This window comes from Ovis canadensis, chromosome 13 (assembly GCF_042477335.2).
Source record: "Ovis canadensis isolate MfBH-ARS-UI-01 breed Bighorn chromosome 13, ARS-UI_OviCan_v2, whole genome shotgun sequence".
Lineage (NCBI taxonomy): Eukaryota > Metazoa > Chordata > Mammalia > Artiodactyla > Bovidae > Ovis > Ovis canadensis.
This window is the reverse complement of record NC_091257.1, coordinates 58200090-58219855: the sequence shown is the minus strand read 5'-3', so window position 1 is coordinate 58219855 and position 19766 is coordinate 58200090. Positions and strand designations below refer to the sequence as shown.

Here is a 19766-nt window from a genome sequence, read left to right as displayed (position 1 = left end):
CACAAAACTCCACCCACATCAGCTGACTTGCTGGCCCTTAAATGTTGCATGAATACTCCTATTTCCTTGACTAGCATTTTCTGTTCCAGAGAACTATCACTATGTTTCAAGGCCCTTTCTTGTACAAATGAGAAGTTCTGTGGGATGAAGTGTAGCTGGCTCTTCTGGCCAACAGATGTACAGAAATGGGAGAGATTGTGTAGAAATATCTCCTACAGGCACTTGCCCATTTTTAACAGCTAAATACTCCTGATTCTGTTCACAGTTTCAGCCTCCACTGGACTATCAACTCAAGAATTTCTCATTTTTATTAATATCTATTGATAAAACAATTTCTAGGCAGACAATTAAGAAATTAAGTGAATAAGATTTGTAGCCTTATAGTAAGCAAAATACAATGCTGATTTGTAAATGGTATTTTTAGCTTACCAATATAATTATGCTAAGCTAAAAAATAAGTATACATTCTGTAAATTGAAGATTCTTTCCCTTTGTAAATAAAAACCCACATTTGTATAGGAAAGTGCACAAAAGTATTATTAAAATGGTTAACCACAGCTTATTTTTATTTTCAATCCTTTGCCTTCTATTTCCTAATTTTCTATAATTTGTATGTATTACCTTAATTATCAGAAAAATAGAAGCATTCCTACCTTGAAGTTTTTATTGTCTCATAAAGTGTTAAATGTTTTAAAAAGAAAAGCAAGCTTTCAAAATTTCAGACACTTCATTTAAGCACCTTAACAATTACAAAAATCTTCACTGCCCTAGAAGCAAGACATTCTCAAAGAACCACGGTGAGAGCTGAGAGTCAATATTCTTCAGAGAATGGATATTCTGGGTGACCAACACCACTGAAAGAGAAGAAGGAGGATTAATTTATTAAATCAGCCATGTTGTCATAGAGAACATTGTTCTGTGAATGTGGTCAGGATGGGCTAAAACTCTAAATCTACAAACACGTCCCTCCTTCTCCCCCGACAAGCACACCTGCAGGTGCCTGCTCCATGTGCACACGGCACCTGCACGTCCAGTCCCAACATCCACATGTAACATTCACTCCACAGTGACAGGTAGGTTGACTCAGGTTACAATTTATACAACAGCACAAGACATAGGACTAACTGTGGGCATCATTTCAGACACATGTGGAACTTCTGTCCCTAGATGAGGAGAAGAATCACAGTGAACAAATTAGCTACTCTTTTTCACACATCCATGGATAAGCAGATACTGAGAACCCCCCAAAATTCAGGGTGTCTCCATTAAGGAATTTCTCATCTGTTGAAGAGATACCACGTACACCTCAATAAATACACAGCACAAAGTGGGATCATTCTCTTACTTTATAATATATTAAAACACTGGTTATTCAGCAATTAGTATTACTGCTGTTTTCCTTTTTTCCATGATTGTACTCTTCATTCTAACGTGTCCTTTTAAATTCAATTTATTATAAAGTGCATTTTCAGCAATTCCATCTTCCAGGAGCTGTGCTATTTAGTTGAGCCCACAAAGATAGGCATTCACAGCCCAGTGAAGGAGAACATAGAATTAAAAAGCCTTTGAGATCTTAAAAGCCTTTGAGTTCAGAAGAGGAGCTTTCCATGTTTTTCCCATGTATCATATCTTTTCTTAGAATCATGATATAGCTCTGCAACAACAGGGGCAGTTTTGAGACCTTTCACTGAAATTAAATGTTCATTTTGCCACTATTTGTATTCTCATTTCTCAAAACTCCCTTCCAAATTTTTATTTTGTCTCTTCAATCCTGATCTCCTTCTTTAGTACTTAGGCAGCTGGAGTCACATGTTAGTGACTAAGTCAAAGTCCAGGTGATAGGGGCTCCAAAGGGATGTACCCCTGATGGACAGAAGCTACAGTGGGGTAAGTGTTGACTCAGGAAACCAAACACCCAGCCGATCTTCCCTAGGTGTGTCCTGCTAAGGACACAGAAGTCATTCAGTGGAGGGTCAGTTAATTCAGTTCTGTGAAATTATAAGGATGAGGAAATGGGAGTTGGAAGAGGGAAAAAGGCCAATGAAGAGATCAATTTGAACTAAATGGATAATGTCTTGGAGAAGAAATGCCCATTAGGGAGAAAACCCACCAGCCACTTAGGGGAGGGGGGGGAGGTAGCCCCCCTGTGACTTCTGAGCACTGATGCACATTGGCCTGCTTGGATCCCTCCAGAAAAACATTAACATGACATTTGATGACTCTATGTGGACAAACATCAACACAGGCTTCCCAGGTTGTTCAGTAGTAAAGGACCCCACTGCCCATGCAGGAGACATCGGTTTAACCCCTGAGTTGGGAAGATCCCTTGGAGAGGGAAATGCCTGGGAAATCCCATGGACAAAAGAGCCTGGTAGGCTATAGTCCATGGGGTTGCAAAAGAGTCAGACAGGACTTCGCAGCTGAACAACAACAAAACATGTGTGTAATGCATGATGGAGTCATTCTTATATAGCTGTTATTAATATAATCATGTTCCCCTGATCCAAAAAGAATTAAATATGAAACATGTTCACAGGTCCCTGAAAGAATAGTGGGCTGCAGGCAGTGTGCCCTTTCTGTTTCCTGGGTCCCTCCACCCTGAGAGGAGGCATACTAGGCATAGGGATTAGGGACACAAAGTAGTGGAATCACCATGATGTCAAATCTGAGGATTCTACTGATGGGCTGTCCTGGGCCCAAGTCATATTTCTGTTGGTCAGAGATGGAGCCTTGGAGGAAACCTCTCATCTGAGTTCTGCAGGAAGCCCCTGGTTTACTTCTACACTGGAATTCAGGACTCTTTTCCCAGAATTAAGCTTTTGAAATGCTTAGTTCTCCTGCTGACCTGCCTGCCACAGAAAACAGTGTATGTGTGAAATATCTGCAAGTCACTTACAATAGCATCTCGCTATATCTTATATTTCTGTTGAGGCCATCGATTGCTTTCATGTCTTCTGGACTCAGCTCAAAGTCAAACACCTGGAAGGAAGGAACAATCACATTAACCTCTCCCCCAAAGAGACAGCCTCCCCCCTGGGGACTGGAGGATTTTCCAGCTGTATAGAGACACGAGAAGGGGACAGGGAAGCCGTGCCTGTCCTCAGCTTCCAGGAGAACAACCTGGGACCCTCTTGCTGAGTTCTCACCACTCCTTCCCACACCTTCTCCTTTTCTGTCCACCTCACAAACATTACAGTGCATCAGTCCCTTATCTTTCTAAGTGAATCACTTGTGACAGAAAATGAACTAAAATCTTCTTTTTCCAAACACATTGCCTTTGGACACCCCTGACTCAATACAAAATCAGGCGGATTATATTCTTTGCAGCCAAAGATGGAGAAGCTCTATACAGTCAGCAAAAACAAGACTGGGAGCTGACTGTGGCTCAGATCATGAACTCCTTATTGCCAAATTCAGACTTAAATTGAAGAAAGTAGGAATAACCACTAGACCATTGAGCTATAACCTAAATCAAATCCCTTATGATTATACAGTGGAAGTGAGAAATAGATTTAAGGGACTAGATCTGATAGAGTACCTGATGAAATATGGACGGAGGTTCGTGACATTGTACAGGAGACAGAAATCAAGATCATCCTCATGGAAAAGAAATGCAAAAAAGCAAAATGGCTATCTGAGGAGCCCTTACAAATAGCTGTGAAAACAAGAGAAATGAAAAGCCAAGGAGAAAAGGAAAGATATGACCATCTGAATGCAGAGTTCAAAAGAATAGCAAGGAGAGATAAGAAAGCCTTCCTCAGTGATCAATGCAAAGAAATAGAGGAAAACAAAAGAATGCGAAAGACTAGAGCTCTCTTCAAGAAAATTAGAGATACCAAGGGAACATTTCATGCAAAGATGGGCTCGATAAAGGACAGAAATGGTATAGACCTAACAGAAGCAGAAGATATAAAAAAGAGGTGGCAAGAATACACAGAAGAACTGTACAAAAAAGATCTTCATGACCCAGATAATCATGATGGTGTGATCACTCACCTAGAGGCAGACATCCTGGAATGTGAAGTCAAGTGGGCCTTAGAAAGCATGACTATGAACAAAGCTAGTGGAGGTGATGGAATTCCAGTTGAGCTATTTCAAATCCTAAAAGATTATGCTGTGAAAGTGCTGCACTCAATATGCCAGCAAATTTGGAAAATTCAGCAGTGGCCACAGGACTGGAAAAGGTCGGTTTTCATTCCAATTCCAAGGAAAGGCAATGCCAAAGAATGCTCAAGTTCAGTTCAGTTCAGTCATTCAGTCATGTCCAACTCTTTGCGACCCCATGAATCGCAGCACGCCAGGCCTCCCTGTCCATCACCATCTCCAAGAGTTCACTCAGACTCACGTCCATCGAGCCCTTGATGCCACCTAGCCATCTCATCCTCAGTCGTCCCCTTCTCCTCCTGCCCCCAATCCCTCCCAGCATCAAAGTCTTTTCCAATGAGTCAACTCTTCCCATGAGGTGGCCAAAGTACTGGAGCTTCAGCTTAACATCATTCCTTCCAAATAAATCCCAGGGTTGATCTCCTTCAGAATGGACTGGTTGGATCTCCTTGCAGTCCAAGGACTCTCAAGAGTCTTCTCCAACACCACAGTTCAAAAGCATCAATTCTTTGGTGCTCAGCCTTCTTCACAGTCCAACTCTCACATCCATACATGACCACAGGAAAAACCATAGCCTTGACTAGACGGACCTTAGTCGGCAAAGTAATGTCTCTGCTTTTGAATATGCTGTCTAGGTTGGTCATAACTTTTCTTCCAAGGAGTAAGCGTCTTTTAATTTCATGGCTGCAGTCACCATCTGCAGTGATTTTGGAGCCCAAAAATATAGTCTGACCCTGTTTCTACTGTTTCCTCATCTATTTCCCATGAAGTGATGGGACCGGATGCCATGATCTTCGTTTTCTGAATGTTGAGCTTTAAGCCAACTTTTTCGCTCTCCCATCAAGAGGCTTTTTAGCTCCTCTTCACTTTCTGCCATAAGGGTGGTATCATCTGCATATCTTAGGTTATTGATATTTCTCCCAGCAATCTTGATTCCAGCTTGTGCTTCTTCCAGCCTAGTGTTTCTCATGATGTACTCTGCATATAAGTTAAATAAGCAGGGTGACAATATACAGCCTTGATGTACTCCTTTTCCTATTTGGAACCAGTCTGTTGTTCCAAGTCCAGTTCAAACTGTTGCTTCCTGACCTACAGATAGGTTTCTCAACAGGCAGGTCAGGTGGTCTGGTATTCCCATCGCACTCATCTCACATGCTAGTAAAATAATGCTCAAAATTCTCCAAGCCAGGCTTTAGCAATACGTGAACCATGAACTTCCAGATGTTCAAGCTGGCTTTAGAAAAGGCAGAGGAACCAGAGATCAAATTGTCAACATCTGCTGCATCATCAAAAAAGCAAGAGTATTCCAGAAAAGCATCTATCTCTGCTTTATTGGCTATGCTAAAGTCTTTGACTGTGTGGATCCAATAAACTGCAGAAAATTCTGAAAGAGATGGGAATGCCAGACCACCTGACCTGCCTCTTGAGAAATCTGTATGCAGGTCAGGAAGCAACAGTTAGAACTGGACATGGAACAACAGACTGGTTCCAAATAGGAAAAGGAGTACATCAAGGCTGTATATTGTCACCCTGCTTATTTAACTTATATGCAGAGTACATCATGAGAAACACTAGGCTGGAAGAAGCACAAGCTGGAATCAAGATTGCTGGGAGAAATATATCAATAACCTCAGATATGCAGATGACACCACCCTTATGGCAGAAAGTGAAGAGGAACTGAAAAGCCTCTTGATGAAAGTGAAAGAGGAGAGTGAAAAAGTTGGCTTAAAGCTCAACATTCAGTTCTATTTGCAATTTTTCAAGGAATCTCCACACTGTTTTCCATAGTGCCTGTACTAGTTTGCCCAGCAATCCCACTGCTGGGCATACACACCGAGGAAACCAGAATTGAAAGAGACACATGTACCCCAATGTTCATCACAGCACTGTTTATAATAGCCAGGACATGGAAACAACCTAGATGTCCATCAGCAGATGAATGGATAAGAAAGCTGTGGTACATTACACAATGGAGTATTACTCAGCCGTTAAAAAGAATACATTTGAATCAGTTCTGTTGAGATGGATGAAACTGGAGCCAATTATACAGAGTGAAGTAAGCCAAAAAGAAAAACACCGATACAGTATACTAACACATATATATGGAATTTAGAAAGATGGCAATGATGACCCTGTATGCAAGATAGCCAAAAAGACACAGATGTGTATAGCGGACTTTTGGACTCAGAGGGAGAGGGAGAGGGTGGGATGATTTGGGAGAATGGCATTGAAACATGTATACTATCATGTAAGAATCGAATCACCAGTCTCTGTCCGATGCAGGATACCGCATGCTTGGGGCTGGTGCACGGGGATGACCCAGAGGGATGTTGTGGGGAGGGAGGTGGGAGGGGGGTTCATGTTTGGGATCGCATGTACACCCGTGGTGGATTCATGTCAATGTATGGCAAAACCAATACAGTATTGTAAAGTAAAATAAAGTAAAAATAAAAAAATAAAGCTCAACATTCAGAAAACAAAGATCATGGCATCTGGTCCCATCACTTCATGGGAAATAGATGACGAAACAGTGTCAGACTTTATTTGCGGAGGGGGGAGGGGCTCCAAACACTGCAGATGGTGATTGAAGCTATGAAATTAAAAGACGCTTACTCCTTGGAAGGAAATTTATGAGCAACCTAGATAGCATATTCAAAAGCAGAGACATTATTTTGCTGACTAAGATCCATCTATTCAAGGCTATGGTTTTTCCAGTGGCCATGTACTGATGTGAGAGTTGGACTGTGAAGAAATCTGAGTACCAAAGAACTGATGCTTTTGAACTGTGGTGTTGGAGAAGACTCTTGAGAGTCCCTTGGACTACAAGGAGATCCAACCAGTCCATCCTAAAGATCAGTCCTGGGTGTTCATTGATTGGAAGGACTGATGCTGAGGCTGAAACTCCAATACTTTGGCCACCTCGTGCAAAGAGTTGACTCATTGGAAAGACCTTGATGCTGGGAAAGATTGAAGGCAGGAAGAGAAGGGGATGACAGAGGATGAGATGGCTGGATGGCATCTCCAATTCGCTGCACATGAGTCTGGGTAAACTCCGGTAGTTGGTGATGGACAAGGAGGCCTGGCGTGCTGCGATTCATGGGGTCGCAAAGAGTCGGACACAACTGAGCAACTGAACTGAACTGAACTGAACTGACTCAATACCTAAACCTGAGCTAACATTAAACTGATTAACTCTCCCCAACATGCCCAAGGGTGACAACATTCCGCTGAAGCACTGCGGAAAGGAGGCTCCCTGTGAAAGCCTATTCAAGACTCTGATATCAAACTATTCATTATCTATGACTGAATCTAACAAAAACTTTATGTAAATTTGTTTGTGGAGAAAGTTATGAAAAAATGTTTAACATTAAAGAAACCTAGATAATTAAAAATTCATATCATATTCATGAAATGGAAAGCTCAATTTTGAAAAGAAATTCATTTACTCCAAATGATCTAGTGTTTCAATATAACATGAACCAAAGACTTGAGCATGTATTCTTCCCTGGAAGTTGGTAAAGTGATACTAAATTTGCAATAAAAGAGAGCTAAATAAAAGCAATCAGGATAGTCTTAAAAAATAAAAAATTATCATTTTGAAAAGCATACTTATTTTCACTTTAATATCACAGTGCAGAAAACAGAATAGTTAAATAGAAGAGAGACACCATAAATGTACTTCTGGACAATTGATATATGACAGAGTTGACAATGAAAATCTGTGAGGAAATATGGAACTTTCGGTTTAAATTTAAATATACGTAAAGGCGTATGTATCTATTTTCATATAATCTTAGATAATTAGTTCCAGCTAGATTACAGAACCAAATTTAAATGGAAAAATGGAAACAATTGATCAGGGGACAATTTCCCTTCCCCTTGACTTGGCCTGACCTGTAACCTGTGGCACTGAACAGTGATATTTCCCAGAAGTGCTGAGCCAGATCTGATCTCAGACAGGAAGAGGATTTTTTCCCTAATCACTGACTTGGGATCACAGCACTGTGCTGAGATGAAGACCAAGTCAGTTGACAGCAGTCTAGCCAAACATATATGAAAAACTATGCAGCGAAGCGTGCATGCTCCTCTAACAAGAGCCATATCCACCTGCTAAAGCAGAACTGCAGAGCTGTTCTGCACTGAACTGCAAATGCATGAGAGAGCCCAGCTAAGAGGACAACAGCTTAGCTGAGTGCAGGCTGACTGTCAAACCACAGAATCAAGAGAAGCATAACTGTTCTCTACATTAAATTCTGAAATTGGGGAGTTTTCTGTGCAGCTACACTAAGGGGAAAATGTAGGTCTCCCACACAGAAGTCTAAAAAGAAACAACTTAGCTAAAGTGGACAAAGTCTTGAAGAGGAGCTTCTCAAAGGCAGAAACTCATGGAGATTAAATGTATGAACATGCAACCTTGTTAGTATTCAGGGAAATACTCTGTTTTCCCCTCCACCATGTTAAATTACAAGGAGAAGCTTGTGACCTGGAGGAGGGCCCTCAACCAACCACACAAGCCCCCTGACCTCAAGACTCCAGCTTCATAAATGTGAGAAGGAAATTTCAATTTTTTCTCAGCCACTCAATCCATGGTATTTTGTTGGAGCAGTCCAAACAGCCTAAAAAATTCACAATTTCATCAACTGAGAACAAAGAAAATAAGACGCCATTTGCACAAGGTGACAGAATAAATTGCAGAAGTAACACTGGAAATAAATCTCTGTTATCTGTCCAACCTTGGCTCAGATGGTAAAGAATCTGCCTGCAATGCAGGAGACTCCAGTTCAATTCCTGGGTTAGGAAGATCCCCTGGAGAAGGAATAAGTTACCAACTCCAGTGTTCTTGGGCTTCCCTGGTGACTCAGACAGTGAAGAATCTGCCTGCAATGTGGGAGACCTGAGTTCAATCGCTGGGTGGGGAAGATCCCTTGGAGGAGGGCATGGAGACCCACTCCAGTATTCTTGCCTAAAGAACCCCCATGGACAGACCAGCCTGGCAGGCTACAGGCCATGGGGTCACAAAGAGTCAGACAAGACTGAGCAACTGAGCACACACATCTGTCCAACATTAACCCTCTCCAGCCATGCCACCTTTCCTGTTGCCACATCAGGAGGAGAAAACTACCAGGAACACACACAAGGCATTCATGCACAGGGGAGAACAGGTAACTTGTCTTGACTTAAGGAAAGTCTTGAGAGATGGACAAAGAATGACTCTCGTGAAGGATATTCCTTAGGAGCCCGCTGCCCACAGCCCCACTCATCATTACCTGTATGTTCTCTTTGATCCGCTTCTTGTTGTAACTCTTGGCCAGAACCACAACCCCACGTTGTATCTGGTAGCGAAGGGCAACTAGAGCTGGCGTTTGCTTGTGGTTTTTGGCAATGGCACAAAGAACCGGGTCCTCCAAGAGAACGGGGTGGTTCAGGTTCACCCTGGAAGGAAATTCAGAAATGCTGAGAAGCTGAGACTAAATCCTCAGTTTCTAAGGAGGCTTCTCAAACAGACCAAGTAGGTTCACTCCAGACCAATGCTTCTCAAAGTGTGCTCCAGGGACCAGCATCATCAGTATCATCAGGGATCTTGTTAGAAATACAAATTCCATGACTCAGTTGAAGACAAACTGAGTCAGAACCTCAACTGGGTCACCTCCCATTCTGTGTTCAGATTCATGATTGAGTTGAGACCAGGACTGCCAAACGTGTGGAATTTTTTCTTTACTTCTCAGTTATTGTTTTTCTTTGATAATCAAGACCATGAGTAGAGAAGGAGAAGAAAAATACCAGGAAATTTTTTAATGTCACTTTTCTAGGCTTTGATAAAAACTGAGTAGTCCCAGGATGACAGTCATTTATTTCATCATTATTCTCCTAGAGATGTTTACATAATTGGTTCAAATTGAAACTTTATTTCTAGCATGATAGACCTAAGAGTTACATATCATTGTCCCAATTTTAGACATTAGGTAAGTGAAGTTTGGAACATCTCTTTTTAGAAATGTATTCATTAGTTAATAAGCAAGATCATGATATAAGGTTGGGTTTCTGGTCTCAACTGGGAGATTATGCAGAGATTTTAATGTAATTGATGAATATACAAGCAGCAGACCTGGCTTGGATCTTGAGCCAGAAAGACCCCCTGGGGAAGGGAATGGCTACCCACTTCAGTATTCTTGCCTGGAAAATCCATGGACAGAGGAGTTTGGTGGGCAACAGACCATGAGGTTGCAAAGAGTCAGACACAACAAGCAACTAACTCTCACACAAGCTAATACAGTGTAGAGAAACTGTCTGGGTGATGAGAAGATAAAAGAGAAGAAATCAGTCCATCCTTCCCCTTTATTCCCCCTGCCTGTGAGAGTTATCTCCAGACCACTGAGTACTGTATGATTTGAACCATTTCATCAAAAACTGAATTTTAGGTAAACACCATGTTGTCTTCATTAGGGTTCATTACCATCCTTTTATTCTTTGGGATCCCAGAGCACTATAGGCAACAAGAACAATATCATGGGACTTGCAGAAATCCAACAGTTTACTCTGGTTGAGATAAGGGTGACATTCCACCTGTAGAATGCCAACAGAGAAGAGTGTCAGATTATATGGGAAAGTAATATTAATAAAACAGAGAATATTAAAAGTTTAAAAAATGCTAAAGGAAAAACTACAACTTAAATGTAAACTTGAAATATCAACATCAAGATAAAAATTGAGAGAAGTGTCCTTAAAAGTTAATTTTATGATAGAGCTGGATGAGAGAACCATTCCAAGCTTGAGTAATCACAAGGTGAGCTCTACATATGAGTAAATGTTTCTGAGTAAATATTTTATTGATTGTTAATATCACCATGAGCCGTTAAATTCAGCCTTTCACCTGGATGACTTTCATAGTTTTCAGCACATTTTTGGTACTGAAGACCCAGAAAAGCTGAAACACCAAGACTAAGGATTCAGCCATCCAAACCCCACACAAATTTTAAACCAATATTGTCCGATTTAACTTTCTTTACACTCTATGCCATGTTTCGTGGTCCTCCTTCCCGTCCATAAGTTCCCTCCCAGGCACGTTCAACATCCATTTCTGGACACCCTTCAGGCTCAGGTGAACACCACCTTCCTCTAAGTTCTGGGTGACTAGTCTAACCCTTCTTCACCTCCCTTACCTTTCCTCAGTCTCCACCACAATTTAGCAGGACCCCCCACCCACCCCCCGCCGCCAGCTTTTCCACCCAGACTTTATCAAACAGAGGTACCACTGTGGGTTCTATTCATGGTATTCCATCCACACAGAGGCTCTACCCTCTAGAATATTCTGCCCACAAAGGTCGGATGAACAGGAGGGGAGGACAGACAGACATCAGGCCCCATGGCAAGAGGGAGGTTGTGAAGAGCAGGAGGGAGAGGAGCCGAGCTGCTCGCCTGGTTGCAGACGGGCTTGTACTTGAGCCCCGGCTTGTTCAGGATCTTCTCCAGCTGCTTGTGGTTGAAGTTGGACACCCCGATGGACTTGGTCAGCCCTGCATCCTTACACTTCTCCAGGGCCTAGGGAAGAAGGGGGGGGTGCGCAGTCATTTAGAATGGGCAATAGAGCAAAAATAAATGCTGAAAAATTATCTATCAATAAGGTCACCCATCAAGAATCAATTGCTTATCAAGAGGAAAAAAGAACTTGTGACACAAAAGCAACAATTACCATTTCCTCCTTAGAAAACTCCCTGAGAAGACATATCACATGGAAGGAAAGAGATGCCCGTCTTCCCTGTCCCATATTCTCTTCTTTCATTCCTCTCTGTGAGCATTCCAGCAATGGTTTCCTCCCCAAAACCGCAGCATCACAACCCTTAGATTCATGAACTGCTGAGTCTGATGGTCCACAGCCCATTCTCACAGGTGGAAGAAATGAAAGAGGTCCCCCCTCTCCTGGCTCCTCCCCTGATTTGCTCCTCCCTAGACTCACCTCCCACGTGCGACAGAGATCCACTGAGTCTAATATCATTTTTCCATTTTCATCTTTTGGAAGTAATTCCTCCCCTGGCTGGAATAGAGGTAGTCATTTTAGAGATGTCACAAAGTAATATCTCTACATTTAGCCTGGCTGCTTGGCACCAGGTAGTAAACCTCCATGAGGTAGGTGTTACAATATTCTGGATACTAGTATTTGCATATATGGAGTTGTAAGCAATGTCTTTAGGAGGGAGGCATATTCTAGTCTCTTACACTTAATATATATATGTTGTAATAAATATGTTTTTCTAGGTCCTAAATGGGAATTCCCATGACTTTTGTGGATTTTGTCTGTTCCTTGTACTTGTCTCTTTTGAAATGCTTCTCTTGAGCTGGAAAAGGCAATAAGTTACATGACATAATTTCCAGAATAAAAATTTCAACCTTGATATGACTAGATAATCAGACTTCCTTTTCCATCTGAGCATCAGATGTTCTAGGGCAGGCATGTGAACCAGCAAGGCTCTGGTTAGGTTGATGGAATGTGGAAGAGCCAGACATGCTCTCAAACATTCATGACCATGAGCTGCCCCAAGACCATATTTGCCACCAGTAGAAAATGTCACCAATGTTCAGTAAAAATAAAGCAAATCATGAGTAATGCCATTATGTGTGTGTTTGCTAAGTTGCTTCAGTCATTTCTGACTCTTTGTGTCCCCATGGACTGTAGCCCACCAGACTCCTCTGCCTATGGGATTCTCCAGGCAAGAATACTGGAGTGGGTTGCCACTCTTTCCTTCAGGGGATCTTCCCAATCCAGAGATCAAACCTACATCTCCTGCAGCTCCTGTATTGCAGGCAGATTCTGTACTGATGAATCCTCCAATGTCATGATGAGAGATAGAAAAAACAGACATTTCTGAAGAGTACAGCAAATCCTTAAATCTATCCATGACTTGGACTTCCCATCTACATAGTCCTCTAAGCTATTTTGCATAGGATGGCTTGAGTAGATTTCTGTAACTTAAAATCAAGAGTTCTATATAACACAGTTTTTTGTTGTTGTAGTTTCACTGTGGGGTTTGTTTGTTTGTTTGTTTGTTCCCTCAGGTTTGTGGGATCTTAGTTCCCCAAACATGGATTGCACTCCTTCCCTCAAGTCAACTTGCCTCAGCAGTGAAAGCATGGAGTCGTAACTACTGGACTGCCAGGAAACTCCCGTCTACATAATAATACAGCATAATAATACAGTTCTTAAAGTCTAAGTGCAGTCTATAACTTCATCATGAAGACAAGCAACAGTGTAGGCAAGGTTTCCCTATGATGTCTGCCAGTTTTACATCCATCCAGATGGAGCACCACCAAATATGCTCAACTTGAAAGGGTGAAAGAGGAGAAGAACTCATCACATTCGATGTAAGATTGTGTCATTGCTCATCATGGCTGCACCAAACTCTTGTTTCATGAAATCCCTAGAGACTCAGGAGTCGTATTCAGGACTGTGTGCAGAACTCACCTATTTCTATTTCCTCAAGTTTTTAAAGCAGACACTGAGAGATTCTTTAACTCCTTTCTCCGGGAGGTGTGTAAGGGAGTCAAAGAAAATCAGTAAAAAGATGATCATGAATGATTATTAGGGGGATTCTACTCTAGTGAAACCCTCCCTACAATCTATTAAGACAAATCTTAATTCAAGCATCCATGTAAGTTGATACACATTCTAAAAAAAGAAGTAAAATAGAAGCGATCACACAAATTTCCAACCTTCATGGCCACTGGGAAATGAATGAGATAGAGATCAACATAATCCAGTTGAAGATCTTTCAGTGACTTTTCTAAGGCTGGTTGGACCAAATCTGGTCGAAAGAAAGTGCACCAAAGCTGTAGAGATTAAAGAATGGAAGCTGTGTTAATAATACGTCAGGAAATTGGCGGGGGAGGGGCTTACCACATGGCTTTTGGGGTATTACTTCACTGACCAAGGATTGAACCTGGGCTCATGGCAATAAAGCACCGAGTCTTAATATTGGACCACCAGGGAATTCCAATGCTTTAGGAATGTAATAATAAACATGGGTCACCAAACAACTCTTCACCAAACAATGATCCTATTATACAATAATCACCTGGGCACAATCAGTTGCCCACATGTGCACACACACAACACACACACAGCACCTTTGAAGTGTAGAATATGTCTTCTCTCTTCACAGTGCCATCTGCAATCTTGCTTCGAATGGCTTGGCCAACCTGCTCTTCATTTCGGTACACATGAGCACAGTCAAGGTGGCGGAACCCAACCTCTATAGCGAATTTGGTGACCTCCAGAGCTTCGCTCTTAGAAACCTACATGAGCAACAAAGGTAGTACTTACATATTCACATAGGTTAAAAGATTGTTAAAGCACAAGCTTTGATCTTCCCAAGATTCAACTTTTCTTTGGGTAGTTCTGTATACGTGTGATGAACCCATGACAAATTGCTGGAATTTCCTGGTCAGTAATTAAATGGACACCCAGGGACTCATCGATTAGAGGTTTATCACAGGTATCAGAGGATCCAAAGGCCACCTCCAGGTTCAGTGATTTGATATTAGATCCCAAAGGAGTAAACATAAAGTTGTAGTCATGGATAGGATTTATACTGTGAGGAGTTTGAAGTGAAATTGACAAAGGTATAAGATGTATGGTAAAAGCATCAAGAAACAAGCTGGAAGCTTCTAAGACTTCTGGCTACCACTGAAGCCACACAGAATACACCAAAAAAAAAAAAAACTGTATCTATTCAAGGTATACAAAACGATATTTACACATAAGTGCATGCAAGCTAAGTTGCTTCAGTCATGTCCATTCTTTGCCACCCTATGGCAACCAAAGCCCACCAGGCTCCTCTGTTCAAGGGATTCTCCAGGCAAAAATCCAGGAGTGGATGGCCATGCCCTCCTCCAGCGTTCTTCCCAACCCAGGGATTGAACCCTTAACCTCTTATGTCTCCTGCACTGGCAGCGAGGTTCTTTACAACCAGCACCAGGTGGCACTAGAGGTAAAATACTGTCAGTACTGCTTATAATTACCCACTGTTATTGATGATCACAATCAAGCTACCAGGAGATCCATCACCTCACATAGCTAACTTGTGAGGGGAGTTGTGAGAACACTGAAAATCTGCTCTGTTAGCAAATCTCAAGATAGAATCCATTATTATCAACTGGAGTCACCGTGCTGAACATCAGGGGTCAAGACTTATTCATCTCAAACTGAAGGTCTGTCCCTTTGACCAACATCTTTCCCTTTTCTCCCAGCCTTGTCCTCAACTTCTGATCACCATTCCTCTACTCTCTTCTTCTGTGAGTTCCACTTTTTTAGATTTCACCCATGTAGAGATCATGAAGTATTTGTCTTTCTATTTTTGTCTTCTCTCATTTCACTTAATGTTCTCCAGGTTGATCTGTGTGGTTGCAAATGGCAGGATTAACTTTGTTTTTAATACTGCATAATACTCCATTTCTTTTTATGTGATTCAGAATCTTTCCTGTTTCAAGGAACTAAATCATTTGTCTAACTTCCCTCTGTGGGGTCTAGTCCTGGTTTTTCTTAAATACTCAGGTATTTGGGACTGTACCAAGGAATACTTCAGTATAGCCTGGTCCCTTCCCTCCCCTCATCCCACTTTGCACTCCAAGGAAATAAGCCCTGCCTTTGTCTTGAAAGGGTCTCTGAATATTTCCTTCTGTTTTATAGATGAAGAAGTGAGACACAAAGTTTAAGGACCAGTCAGCCCCTTGTCACAGCTACATACTCTAAAGACCAGATGGACAGCAAACTTTCTGGTTTCCAGTCTAGACACTTGTCCACTAGCCGCTCATGTCCAAGCACCGAAAACTATACTTTAATAAATAGACACTGCAAAACCCAAGAATACATTAAAAAGCCTGGCCTGTAAGACTGTAGCATATCCCCCCAAATGACACTGTAATTTCCATTAGAAGAAGTAGTCAAGCAGAAACTGAAGTAAAGGGTAAAACACAGCTGGAATGTGTCTGGCCTGGGACCAAGCACACACCCCACAGTAGGAAAGCAATTCTCTCCCATTAGTTTTCAGCCATTTCATCTTCAGGGCCTTTTACTTCAAATATTTCTCTGGGTCATGTCTTTGTGGAAGGAGGAAGGAGTTCTGGAACTAATAAAATACACAGAGAAACCTGACCATTGCAATCCCCCTCAGAGCAAAGCAGCTGACAGTCAGTGTTCTCAACAGCCGAGTCTCACCTCTTCTGCCAAGCTGGGAAAGAGACGGAAACTGGAGGGGAACCCAGAGTAATCTGCAGGTGAGCACAGCCTCAGACCCTGATGCAGAGTGGAGACTGGATGTTCTCTCCCCTTTCACAGGGTATGGTTCTAGCCTGGTTAGTGGAACCACAAGATCCTCCCAGAGTCACACAGGAACTCAGTGCTTGACAACCCAAGTCCCCTTCCTCTCATGTTACATCCACTACTATTTATATCTCAACCCCAAACCACTACTCTTACCTCCTCAGGTGCAGCAGTGCCAAATCCCAGGACAGGAATGAAGTGGCCATCATTAAGCTTCACCTTCTGGCTTTTGAGATCCATTGCCTGTTGCTCCTCCAACTAAGCAGAGAGATTTTTTTTCTTCAACCTTCACAAGTTATAAATAGCAGAAAGGTAACATACCAGCTGTACTGTCTAATGTTAGCACATATATTATAGAAGAAGTAAGATTAAACCCGTACACATGGAGTAAGAAGAGGATTGAAGTGAGTTAAACAACTTGTTCCCTTTTTTATAACCTTAAGCATTGTGTAATGATGAGATTGGCTGTATAATTGTTGACCATATGCCAAGCTTCCACACAGCAACTGTTTTTCACTTTTCTATTATGAAGCCCGATCTCAATCAAAAATCAATTGAAACAGCTATCTTTCAGAACACAAATACACACATACACAAATCACACAAACTAAAAGTGTTTAATAAGCATTTTTTAAATGTTACCCCTTAATAAAGAATCAAAACTTCAAATGAAACTAAATTTGCCTTTTTACATTTCCCACCAGCAAAATTATTTGCTTTACAGATCTGACAGTGGTGAAATCCTGAACAGGATATGGAAACCAGACATTTTTGCAAAATACTTTTTGGAGATTAATTATTAATAGCTTTAGGATACCATGTGTAGTGTACAAACAGACTCTTGAGTGTTTATACCTTGTACCTAGCTATATATTTTACATAATTTACTATCTTGTACAACATTATTCATAAAAGAAAAACCTATTAAAAAATTGACAAATTTGGGACAGAGAAGGAAACTATGATGCACTGATACTTGGGGATGTTGTGAAGACAAATAAAATTTAACATGTACAGTGGTAACAGCAAAATGGTGAGCTAGGAGGACCAATTTTTCCCTTGGAAAGGCAAGAAAAGAAAGAGAAGGCAGCTGAAAAACCTCACAGGAGTTCTGGGAAACAGTCACAGATCTACAGCAACAAAGTGAACATGCAACTAGGAAAAATCCAGACTAGAATGGTAGGAAACGTCATCATGTATTTACTCACACGTACTCTCCTCCTGCAGTCCTGATCCCAGTTGCCTCCCTCAAACCAGAGTGATCACAGAAAACCTTACCTGCCACCTACTTTGGGGCTGCCTGGAGACTGGTGCCTGTTTTACTGAGCTTAAACTGAACAGCAGCTGGAATGGGTATTATAGCTGCGGGGAGAAGGTGGGGTATATATGGGGCCAGGGACAAAGGAATAAGGGTGGAGACATAGACTATATCATGTATTAATAAAATCTTGAGTAGAACTGGGGTGTGGATTTGGGGAGATAGTAAGGCATTCAAAAACAGTCGTAAGTACACCGGATTCAAAAAGCCACCCAGATGCTGATTCAGAAATGAACTGAATTGCCCTAAATTTTCCTGTTGGGCTGATACAAGGACTAAGAGCATGCCAAGCAAACTTGTGAAAGCCAATCAGGACAAGGAATCAGATCTACCAAGAGTGAGTATTTGCCCATTGTTTCAAGTACCCAGCTATGAACACACACACACACACACACACACACATACAGGAACACACACACAAACAGAGACACACACAAGAACACACATACACAAACACACACAGGAACGCATGCACACAGGAACACACACAGAAACAGTCATATAGGAACACGCACACAGGAAGACACACATAGGAACACACACAGAAACAGTCATATAGAAATACACACACAGGAACACACGCACACAGGAACACTCATACAGGAACACACACATATATGGATGGGGCAGGGCGGCCATCACAGAGGGGCCCGAGGAGCAGGGTCTGGGGCTCTGATGGTGTGCCAGGGTTTCACCACATGCACAGCCACCCAGACCAGGGGCTGCTCCAGCACACCTTCCTCCAGCTCTGCCACCCTCTGGGGCAAGGAGCCAGTGCGGGGAGTGGGGGAGGAGAGGAGTGCATACTTACAAGGGGTGGAAGCAAGTTAAGGCCAATGGTCAGGGCTTCTGTTCCAGCACCTTGGAACCTGCCCAGCCGAGTAGGGTGGGGACAGCACTGGTTTCTCCAGTGCTCCCACTGGGCTCTGGCCCTAGCCTCCACTTCCCCCTCCTACCAACTTAAAAGTTGCCAGCAGGCCCTGGTAAGGGGTGACCTCTGACCAGCTCAGCTCCAGCTCTGCCCCAAAGCCTGTGGGCACACAGACTGCATAGAGACACATCTGCACAAGGACACCACTACAAGACTAGAACAGGAAACTTTTTCAACTAATTTCATAGAGACAGAGGAAGTTCAGCAAAATGAGAAAACAGAGGAATTTGTTTCAAGTGAAACAGTAAGAAAAACACATGAAAAAATCTGCTAATGATACAGAGATTAATACTTTACCAAAATAATCATTTATCAGAATTCAGAACAGTAATAAGAATGCTTCCCTAACTAGCAAATAGAACACAGTAACAATCACAGGATAAGGGTTTCAGGAGGAGAGAGAGAGGAAAAGGGACAGAAATGGATGTGATGAAATTATGGCTAAAAACTTTCTGAACCTGGAACTATCCTGTTGGTCCAGTAATGAGGACTCTGTGCTTCCACTGCATGGGAAGTGGTTCTGAATCTGGTCAGGGAACTACTTAACAAAAGTGATTAAAACCATGAGATGGCAGATGTTCCTGGAGTACCTGGATCACTCTGGTGTAATCACAAAGTCCTTATACATCGGACCTGGGAGGGTTGTAGTTGAAGAGGAGGTGGAATATAGGAGGATTAGATAAGAGAATCAAAGATTAGATGCGCTATCTCTGAGATGGCAGGAGTGTCTCCAAGATGGAGAATGAAGTGTTCTCTAGGAGCTGGAAGAGGCAACAAAATGGATTTTCCCCTGAAACCTCCAGAAAAGAATGCAGGCCTGCTGGCACTTTGATTTTAGCCCATTGAACCAGCCTTTGCATTTCTGACCTCCATAAATGTAAACTAATACATTGGTGGTGTTTCAGGTTACAAAGGTTTTGGTCATTTGCTGGAGCAGCAACAGTAACTAACACAGATGTGATTCAAGTCATCCCACCTCCATCTGCTTCATCATAGGTTTTCCTCTCTCTGGGGACTGTTCCTCTGATCTCAGAGGCAGGTGGTCAACTCCCCCAATAAGGAACCTCATCTCTTGATTCCATTTTCATCTTCAGCGACTG

At 42.2% G+C, this 19766-nt stretch overlaps 1 protein-coding gene across 6 annotated transcripts; it reads right to left on the bottom strand.

The window, feature by feature from the left end:
• Window positions 1-539: 539 nt before the first annotated feature.
• LOC138416988 (dihydrodiol dehydrogenase 3-like) lies at window positions 540-18802 on the bottom strand. Of its 6 annotated transcripts, none has more exons than XM_069546537.1 (11): window positions 18349-18500; window positions 17696-17779; window positions 16574-16675; window positions 14224-14391; window positions 13810-13926; window positions 12059-12136; window positions 11521-11643; window positions 10559-10668; window positions 9372-9537; window positions 2897-2979; window positions 540-854 (listed from the first exon to the last, which is right to left on the bottom strand). In XM_069546537.1, exons 3-11 carry the CDS (start codon window positions 16655-16657, stop codon window positions 812-814), a joined length of 972 nt encoding a protein of 323 aa, XP_069402638.1. In that variant the 5' UTR covers window positions 16658-16675; window positions 17696-17779; window positions 18349-18500; the 3' UTR covers window positions 540-811. The 6 variants fall into 6 exon arrangements, with proteins under 6 accessions (XP_069402638.1, XP_069402639.1, XP_069402640.1 ...); XM_069546538.1 differs by having other exon boundaries at window positions 18472-18500; XM_069546539.1 differs by lacking the exons at window positions 17696-17779; window positions 18349-18500 and adding an exon at window positions 18547-18802.
• Between the last annotated feature and the right edge of the window lie 964 nt (window positions 18803-19766).

Coding starts and splice junctions, on each gene's coding strand:
- LOC138416988 (XM_069546539.1), bottom strand. CDS start 16,657: ATGGATCTCAAAAGCCAGAAGGTGAAGCTTAATGATGGCCACTTCATT. Junction 11,644..12,058: donor ATCTCTGTCGCACGTGGGAG/GTGAGTCTAGGG, acceptor CTTCTTCCCTAG/GCCCTGGAGAAGTGTAAGGA. Junction 10,669..11,520: donor ACAAGCCCGTCTGCAACCAG/GCGAGCAGCTCG, acceptor GGCATTCTACAG/GTGGAATGTCACCCTTATCT.